Source organism: Piliocolobus tephrosceles, unplaced genomic scaffold (genome assembly GCF_002776525.5).
Source record: "Piliocolobus tephrosceles isolate RC106 unplaced genomic scaffold, ASM277652v3 unscaffolded_36273, whole genome shotgun sequence".
Classification (NCBI taxonomy): domain Eukaryota; kingdom Metazoa; phylum Chordata; class Mammalia; order Primates; family Cercopithecidae; genus Piliocolobus; species Piliocolobus tephrosceles.
Window position 1 is genome coordinate 1 of NW_022320169.1, and position 10,040 is coordinate 10,040.

Below are 10,040 nucleotides of genomic sequence, written 5' to 3' on the forward strand. Positions count from 1 at the left end.
CTTCCTATCAGTACAGTGGTTCAGCATATTATAAAATCAGAGATGTATCATGGTAAGGAGGGTGTCCAGGTGTGGGGGAAGGAAGCAACCCACTGAGGGATGTCAGAGCCTGAGTGGAGAGCACTCAATGTTGAGCAGAGTTGGGAAATTGGTTACATACAGGCAAACCCATCAAATACATAAATGTACTAAGGACACATTTTAAGGATATTGAGTGTAATGGATGCTAAGTTTCTTACTGTCAGAGAAGAGAGTTAAAACATGGAAAAGAAGAAAACTAGAGTGAATCCTGTGGTGTGAGATTAGAATTGGAGATACTGGTGTGGATTCATGATTTTCAATATAAATAGATAGATGTAGAGATAAATATAGTGTAAATACATGTATCTTCCAGCTCTGTTCACTGATAGGGCCTGGGAACAGTGACACCCTAGTACCCAGATCTTGTTTTTTAATACTATCATAAACTTTGAGGAATCAGGGCTCCTTGGAGAAATGCCTATTCCATTTCTGAAAGCAAGGAAGGAACAAGGCGAGCCTTAGAATATCTTGTGCCAGAAAACAAGAAAGTGCTTGAAGAATAATGGCAATATGTTGAAATGGCACAGAAGCCAACTTGCAGAGGCTCACTGGCCAAATCAAGGACAGTGTGAACATCAAAATAAATAATAGTAATGGACTATAACTCCTTATGATTTGAATAAAATAGAAACCATGAGTCCATATTGATACAATAAATAAATGCATGACCAGGCACGGTGGTTCACGCCTGTAATCCAGCATTTGAGAGGCCAAGAGAGGCGGATTGCTTGAGCTCAGGAGTTCGAGACCAGCCTGGGCAACATGGCAAAACCCCATCTCTACTAAAAATACAAAAATTAGCCAAGCATGGTGATGCACGCCTGTAGTCCCAGCTACTTAGGAGGCTGAGGCAGGAGGATCGCTTGAGCTCGGGAAGCAGAGGTTGCAGTAAGCCGAGATCACACCACTGCACTCCAGCCTAGGTGACAGAGTGAAGTCCTATCTCTAAATAAATAAACAAACAAACCGAAAATGTGATGAGCAGTAGTCTCAAGGCACCTCCTCCCCAAATACTTTACAGTGAAGAATGGCTTGCAGGCATCACCTTAATCAAGTGATCCAAGTGATCATCATCAGTCATGGGGCAAATCAAAACTGCATGCCACCTGAAATGATGCAGTGAGAACATCACTTCTGTGGTATTCCTACCAAAGATGCATAACCTAATGGAATCGAGAGAACACCAGAAAAACCTTAGGAACATTCTATAACATAACCAGTCTGTGGTCTTCAAAAGTGGCAAGGTCATAAAAAGTCCAGAAAGAAACAACTGAAGAACAATCCAGATTGAAAGAGACTTAAAAAACATGAAAACAAAATACAACGTGATTCTGAATTAGATGCTTTTGTTACGAAGGTCTTATCGGGACAATCTATGAAATTGAGTGGAATCGGATGATTAGGTGGTAGTAATGTATCAGTGTTAATTTCCTAATTTGGATAATTGTTTTGAGGTTTTATGTAGGAGAATGTCTTTGTAGGAATTACACACCGATATAAGCAGGGCCATTGGGTATCATGTTGGCTATTTACTCTCAAAACATTTCTGAAAAAATGAAAGATCTTTGGACAGTACTTTTACATTTTTTGAAAGATTGAGATTATTTCAATGTTTTTTTAAAAAGTGGGAAAACCTCTGTCATTTTGGAAGTTATTTTTGGTGAGAAGAAACAAATAAATAAAATATGTAGTACATAAAATTATTATAGACTTGATCCCTGAGGCACTCTCACATTTAGAAATTAAATAGTAGAGAAAGAGTGAGCAAGAAGGGCTGAGAAAGAACAGTCATTGAAGTAGGACGCAAATAAGGAAAAGTCAAGGGAGAAGAAAACTGCTAAAAGTATGAAGTGGTTCACTTTGTCAAATGCTGCTGAGATGAACAAGGTGATCACGGAATTAGCACTGAGGAGTCATGGGGAAAATCCTGGAGGAGCAGTTTCAACTGGGTGAGGATGGAAGCCAGATTAGAGAGGGTTGAAAAGACAATGGGAGGTGAGGTCATGGAGTTGGTAAGTACAGACATCCTTCCCCAGAAGTCTTGCTGTAAAGGGAACAGAGAATGGAATTGCAGTTGGAGGATTATGTAGGGTCAGTGGAGTATTTGTTGTAAGATGGGAGGTTACTAGGGCAGACTGCAGAATGATGGAGGTGATCCAGCTAAAAGGAACAAACTAGGGATGCAAGAAACAACCTAACTTGGAGTAGTGAGAGAGATGGGAGGGGAACTGCATGTGGAGTCAGTGCTGTTGGCAGGAGCAGAGGCTCTTCATCCTGATAATAGGAGGGAAGGAAGGAAGGATGGGCCTATGGGAAGCTATGACTGCTGCTTTGGTGATGTGGAGGGGAAAACTTGCTATGAAGTTGCTTTTGTTTTAAAAGTGTAATATGAGGCCAGGTTATCTGCTGAGAGCAGAGGAGGGTGGAGGATAAGGGGGCAGAGGAGGAGGCTGAATGTGTGTCTTGAGGCTTTGAAGAGAGAAGAAGAAAAGTAAAATAGTAACAGTCATTTTGGAGACTAGGGACATAAAAATGGAAGGATTGCAGAGAAGTAACTAAAATGGTCAGGTAGACATGAGGGTTCATTTGAGATTTATGGTTATGAATTTAAACTGAGACCTGTCAGCATGCTTGTGGATTTTTCTCCAGCAATATCCGACTATTTAAGTGAAGTAAGTGAGGATATAAGAGATAATAAGAGCACCAAATCATATTTTTTCAAGTATTTGTATATTTGTCTTCAGAGGCACTATAGGAGTCTAAATAAAAACAGACAAGGTATGTGTTGCAAAGCCTTTAATTAGAATGTTTGTGTTTTTCAAACATTATGCATAATTTCACGTTTGTGATTAGTTAGCAATTATTTCAATACTTGTAAGCTCATCTGCCTCAGATTTAATCATAATACATGAATGAAATTAATCAAATTCAGGAACAGCAATTTAGAAAGAAACACACTTTAAGAAAACAAAATTCTCAACTCAGGCAGTCTGTTTCTAGCATTTGGTATTCTACCCCTTTAAAAATTTCATATTTCCCAACAAAAAATGGTTATTTTTACTGTTTTTGGAGATGACTGAACAGATGAAGGCATCTGATGCTGCTGGTATTTTGCCCAAGATCAACTGAAGATAACCTTTTGTTATATTTTTTACTTAATATTGGACATACTCGTATCATTCAAGATTAAGTCTGGGTTATTTCTTTGATAAGAACTGAATGTACTGGAGATGTATTTGATAACCAAGGTTTTAGATACATTTTCACCAGTAATAGTTCTATTTGCAAACTGAAAAATGTTGTAGGCTTAATATAAAATAACCACATTAGTGAACATTACGTCTCTTAGAAGAAAGGCCATATTTTGCCCCTGCTTCTGTGAAAATATTATTTCTTTGAAGGGGAAATAATGGTAGTGTGATCTTTCACTTAATTACTACTCCCTTAATGTGAGAAAGAGACAAAATGAGCTGAAGAAGGAAAATTCTGCAATTATACTCCACAACCTTCAACATACTGACTGACATCTTTGCCTTCACAGTGCTTTTTCCATGCCACCCTGCAGAAAAAGATGAAGCAAATGGTAAAAGGTTAAAACATATCTTCATTGTAATATACATACTTCACACCCCTTGGGGAAACAAAATATTTTATCAATAGATAAAACAGTAAGATAGACTAGTGATTGCTATTTATTAAATGAAGATATGTATACAAAGTACTTCACTCCTACCCATATCTCTCAGTAGAGCATAGAATGCTGAACATAAAGATGGAGTAATGTGCGTTGTACAGCAGCAACTGCAAAGTGAATTCCACATTTATTTTATTTTATTTATTTTTATTTTTTTGAGATAGAGTCTCACTCCGTTGCCCAGGCTGAAGTGCAATGGTGCAATCCTCTGCAACCTCCACCTCCTGGGTTCAAGCAAATCTCCTGTCTCAGCCTCCCGAGTAGCTGGGATTACAGGCACCTGCCACCACACCCAGCTAATTTTTTGTATTTTCAGTAGAGACGGGGTTTTGCCATGTTAGCCAGGCTGGTCCCAAACTCCTGACCTCAGGAGATCCACCCGCCTCGGTCTCCCAAAGTGCTGGGATTATGGGCGTGAGCCACCGTGCCCGGCCCACATTTACTTATTCTAAAAAGAATTTCAAGATATGACAAGGAACTGGTAGAGTGTGAAGAATCTTAAAACTCTAGAAATCCCCTAAAATAAATTGTGGAATAAAAGAGTAAGATTCTGGATCAGTTAAAGTAGATTGTTTCTTCAAGGTGTAGGTAATATATTATTTAGCATAAGCCAAAAGCTGCAATTTTTAGGTGTCATTAGCATAATTTCGTCTTTGAAAGTCTGCTCTCATTGTATATATCGACAGTAGAGTAAAATAGTTTTCCCTTTTAACACGTAAAACATACCATGCTCGAATGCCTTGTGGATCACTGACAACCCTCTTTGCACAAGCTACAGCATCAGCGATGTCATTTTGCAGCAAAGCTGAAAGACAGGTGGTAAGCAATAAAAAACTTTAATAGATATTTTATTTTAAATTTAGGTTTAGCCAGCTTTATTCTGTTAGGCTGTGGAAAGAATGCTAAGATATTATTTTCTATGAGTCCATATATGTGTGATTGATGGGGAAAACTTCCTCTTCATTCTCTCCCATTCAGCATGAAATGAAATATTTTTTTTCTTCATTTACCAAAGTCATTGGAAGCTCTGGAAGTATTAATGAAAGGATTAAAGGTCCTCTTTGTACTAGACACTGTAAAGAAAAACACCTAGTGATATTTTACTCAGCAGTTCTACTACTGAAAATTTATCCAGAAAAAATAAGAAATGCACCCAAAGATGTATACATAAAACTATTCATAGCAATTTCTAAGAGGGAAAAATGGAAACAATCTAAGTGCTCAGTAGTAACAGTTGGATCAGTAAATTATAGAATATTCATATATTAAAATTCTAGTCATTCTTTTCAAATGATGATACAGATTTGTATTTTTTTCTCATCTGGAAAATGGAGCAAAAGATCATTAAAACCCGATTTGTATTTGCTGACATGCAAATAATTTTGTGTGATAAGAAGCAAATTGTAAAGCAGCGTGTATAATACAATTTAATTTTTGCAAAAGCACACATTACTTACATGTTTGTATGTGGGTATATATATGTATGATGTAATTTAACATTCATACGCATGATTGATATACATTCTGGAAGAATATAAACCAGAATTAGGCCGGGCGTGGTGGCTCACGCCTGTAATCCCAGCACTTTGGAAGGCCGAGGCAGGCGGATCATGAGGTCAGGAGATCGAGACCATCCTGCCTAACACGGTGAAACCCCGTTTCTACTAACAATACAAAAAATTAGCCGGATGTAGTGGTGGGCTCCTGTAGTCCCAGCTGCTCGGGATGCTGAGGCAGGAGAATAGTCTGAACCTGGGAGGCGGAGCTTGCAGTGAGCCGAGATCGTGCCACTGCACTCCAGCCAGGGTGACAGAGCGAGACTCCGTCTCAAAACAAAACCCCCAAAAAACACAAAAGAATATATACCAGAATTTACCCATGGTTATGAACCTCTGGGGAGTAAGATTATGGGTGTTATTTTTCTTATTTGTATTTTCTAATTTTTATTTAATGACCAAAGATTATATAATATAAAATTTTTAATTAACTGGATTTTTAAAATAAGATTAATGTTCTCTATTGGGAATTTTAATATTTAAAAATTTAATAATATCAACTTTGCAAGATTTCGGCAATATTTTTGACACTGAAGATTCCACGTTATTTCTATTTTTATGAGTTCAATAAAATATTTGTTTCACCCTAAATAAATAAATCCTTAAGTTAATTTTTTATTTACAAGAATAGTTCTACAGGAAATGTATTTTTTGAAGATGTAAACTAAAGAATTTAGAAATGGAATGTCATAATGTTCCTAATTCACTTAAAAGTCTCTCAGCAGTAGCCAGGTACAGTGGCTCATGCCTGTAATTCCAGCGCTTAAGGAGGCTGAGGTTGGAAGATTGCTTGAGCTCAGGAGTTCAAGACCAGCCTGGGCAACACAGAATTTGCCTGTACTAAAAATTTCAAAAACTAGCCAGGCATGGTGGTGTATGCCTGTAGTCCCAGCTATTTGGGAGGCTGAGGTGGGAGGATAACTTGAGGCTGCAGTGAGCTGTGATGGTGCCACTGCATTACAGCCTGGGGTACGGTGAGACTCTGTCTCAAAACAAAACAAAACAAAACAAAAAACTCTCAGCAAACAAAAACCAAAAAAAATAGAAGAAGTGACCATGGCAAAATGTTAACAACTTTTAAAGTGCATAATGGGCATATGGCTGTTTATTATACTAATGTCTCTAATTTTGTATGTATTTAGAACATTTCCTAATAAAAACTAAAATGATTGAAAAAGGACCATACAACTAAATTATCCCTAAACCTCCCCAAAGTAAGCAGGAGCAATGGCATTGTTTGGGACAAAGCATCAGTAAGGCCATTGACAGTAAATTCATAAGTCATTTCAGAAACTTCTGTATATTAAAAAAAGCCAACCTTTTATGATACCGCTTCTTTAATTTCTTACTCAGGGAATTATGAGGAAAATAATAATGACTTTCTGGAAGTTGAGATGTAGGTTTTCTAGGTCCCTCATGAACTCTTCAAGGCTTTTTCATTTGCATTGAACCTCAATTCTTGTAAATATAACCAGATTGATCAAATATTAGCTGGTCTTACCACTGCAGGATATATGACAGGCATCAACTGCTCCTGGGGTTTTGCCATTATTACACCAGTAGCGGCTATTGATCTGAAATATCCCATAATCAGTGCTTTCATCTCCAGGATTGTAGTTTGTAGCTTCTGTGTTATAACCACTCTCCCATTTGGCCAAACACACCCCTGAAAAGAACTTATTTTTAGTAATAAACAGCAACACTAAGTGACTTACACTCTATAGCAAAATCAGTTCTATTTAGCTACTTCTATTTTACTGATTTGTTTTATAAGTATAAAGATTTACTTAACTTATAAAATATCTTAACACTTTACTGTTAAGATAAGGGACTTGTAAGAGAATCCTTTTGTAATGCAAATTATCTTGTAACACTAATGAACAATATAACATACTTTTAAAAATATTAAAATACATGTTTCTTCCATTGCTTTTACCCTTCCTGTGCTCCCATCCCTCAGGCAACATTCAGCCAAGAACAGAAAAATAAACAGAGCTGTTGAGTAGATTTTGTAAATTCATAGCAGATACATAGGCTGATGGGAAAATGCTTTTTTTAAAAATTGGAAAAACTTAAGGATTTTCTGATAGAGAGAAATTTTCTTATAGTATCTAAAGGTGAATTTGGATATCAAGTTAGAATCTTGAAAACAAGACTATTCTGTGATTTCATCCCTTCACTCATTCATTCAAAAATAGCTATTGGGGGGGAAATGTCTGAATTAAATCTGAAAACTACAGAGATTATTACATCGACAACTATGGACTAAACTGTAAAATAACTTTTCCTCATGGCACATCTTGAATTGTGTGGGAGAAAATGAAAGATAGTTAATCAAGTAGAGTAGATAAAAATAATAAAACATTTCATGCTGAGTTTCTGGGATCCTATACAAAGAGTTACTGAAGGGAACTAGGTTCCTACTGCCCTTGTGTAGGGAATTCAATATATTCTTTAAAAACATCACTATTAAAAATCCCACGTTGGCCGGGTGCAGTGGTTCACACCTGTAATCCTAGCACTTTGGGAGGCTGGGGGGGCCAGATCATTTGAGGCCAGGAGTTCAAGACTAGCCTGGCCAACATGGTGAAACTCCATCTCTACTGAAAATACAAAAAATTAGCTGGGCATGGTGGTGCACACCTGTAGTCGCAGCTACTCGGAAGGCTGAAGCACGAGAATCACTTGAGCCCAGAAGGAGGAGGTTGCAATGAGCTGAGATCATGCCACTGCACTCCAGCCTGGGCCACAGAGTGAGACCGTCTTAAAGCAAACATAAAACAAAACAAACAAACAAAAACAAACAAACAAAAAACCACGTCATGGCAGGGCACTTGAAGACAAGAAAAATGCTGCATCACTCTAGGCTCTCAGAAGTTAGAAATGGGAAATAACTGGAGTCACACACCAAGGACTTGAGAGAGCTCTGCCAGGTCCTCAAATGTATCTTTCAGTCAGCTTACATGTGCCATTGAATCTCAGGCATCCAGCACACTTCCTAGCACTAGAATAGTACAACAGGTCCTGTTTTACTTAGAATGGAATTTTCCCCTGCCATGCTCTTATTCCTCTATCGGGTATCACTGATTATAAAGAACCAAACGGATGTTTTTAGCCATTGTAAGTATACAAAACCACAAAGAAATAAAACATCTATTCACTCAAAGCCCCTTCTTCTTCCTTCTCTCCTAGTGTCTGTTCCATACGTAGCTAATTCTCTGGAAGTATGGAGAGTAGACTTACAGTTTGCTAGGCTGACTCCCTTGTAGTCATCCAGTCCCAATTTTTTCAGAGTTTTGGCCAACTCACACCTTTCAAAGATCTTGCCCTGGACCGTGACAGAAAGGAGGACAAGCCCCAGAATAATGAGAGCCTTCATGTTGACTGCTAGGTCAGACTGCTAGGCTGACCAGGGTGAGCTGGTCCCAGTATTTATATCTTTTAACTTCTTTCTTCCCCTTGTGGTTTGGTGGCTCCACCCTTTCAGCTGTGTGGAAAACAGGAACTGTGTATTGATCTACTGATTCTAAAGATATTTTTTAATGTTTGAAGAGAGAGACTCTGATTTTCTAAGAATTAGTCTAAGGAAAATAATGAAATGGCATTGTTTAAAGTACTGGCTCTGGAAGAATTGGGGCACAGCACTGTTTACAAGACAGGAACCTTCTTCTGTTTGATTATGAATTTGAGCAATTATAAAGAACACAATGACTATTTTGTACAGCTTAAAATGAGCTGTGATTTTTGACTAACATTCAATTTCATGAATTTTTTTCTATGCATTCACTGTTTGGTATTTATCTTTTTTACTTAAAATTATTTTACATACATTTTCCACAAAATGGACATGACACATGTGCCTGTTGTCTTACTGGGTGTATAGTGTGACACCACGTTGCTCAGCTAGTTTCTTACTCTAGACTCTTTTTGTTACTATAGTAAATGTTTTATTATTATGAATCAGTGTTTTACTATCATAAATGAGGTTCAAGTGAACAACTTTACCAACTACTTTTTTTTTTTTTTTTGAGAGGGAGTCTTACTCTGTCACCAGGCTGGAGTGCAGTGGTGCAATCTCAGCTCACTGCAACCTCCGCCTCCCGGGTTCAAGCAATTATCTAGCCTCAGCCTCCTGGGTAGCTAGGACTACAGGCACGTGCCACCACGCCCAGCTAATTTTTCTATTTTTAGTAGAGATGGGGTTTTACCATGTTGGCCAGGATGGTCTCAATCTCTTGACTTTGTGATCCACCCACCTTGGTCTTCCAAAGTGCTGGGATTACAGGTGTGAGCCACCATGCCCGACCGAATTTACCAACTACTTTTCACAACACTTTGCTTCCCATTTCTGTATTAGAACATAGGGGATCATTAGAAAGCAATAGCATTTTAAAAATCAAACCTACCCAAACACATATATCCAACTAAATGCTACCTTGGAAAATGGCAATCTCAGGAGGCTGTGCACAGCTTTTAAAACAATGCTACCAGAACTCAAAAAGAGCTATGCTTCTGTATCTGCCTATGAAGACAGATTCTGAGCCACACAAAGTGTCATCACTTTGTAGTTACCCTTATTTTTCATCAATGGCCTCTAAAGATTACCAGATTTGGTTTTAAATGACAGTTCAAGGACCCTGTCTAAAAATCAAGAATAATCTGATTTTTCAGGCTAGGTCTAATTTTGATTCTTCAGTAATAAAGAGGGC

The 10,040-nt window shown here is 37.9% G+C and overlaps 1 protein-coding gene across 1 annotated transcript; it reads right to left on the reverse strand.

Moving 5' to 3' along the window:
* Window positions 1-2,862: 2,862 nt before the first annotated feature.
* LOC113222907 (lysozyme C) lies at window positions 2,863-8,772 on the reverse strand. The gene is made up of 4 exons (XM_026452484.1): window positions 8,575-8,772; window positions 6,833-6,997; window positions 4,502-4,580; window positions 2,863-3,640 (listed from the first exon to the last, which is right to left on the reverse strand). Exons 1-4 carry the CDS (start codon window positions 8,708-8,710, stop codon window positions 3,574-3,576), a joined length of 447 nt encoding a protein of 148 aa, XP_026308269.1. The 5' UTR covers window positions 8,711-8,772; the 3' UTR covers window positions 2,863-3,573.
* Between the last annotated feature and the right edge of the window lie 1,268 nt (window positions 8,773-10,040).

What these genes read in the sequence shown, in the direction of transcription:
- LOC113222907 (XM_026452484.1), bottom strand. Translation starts at nt 8,710, where the DNA reads ATGAAGGCTCTCATTATTCTGGGGCTTGTCCTCCTTTCTGTCACGGTC. An exon ending in GGGAGTCAGCCTAGCAAACT is followed by an intron (nt 6,998 to 8,574) that starts GTAAGTCTACTC and finishes AGTTCTTTTCAG; the next exon opens with GGGTGTGTTTGGCCAAATGG. An exon ending in CTGTCATATATCCTGCAGTG is followed by an intron (nt 4,581 to 6,832) that starts GTAAGACCAGCT and finishes CCTGTCTTTCAG; the next exon opens with CTTTGCTGCAAAATGACATC.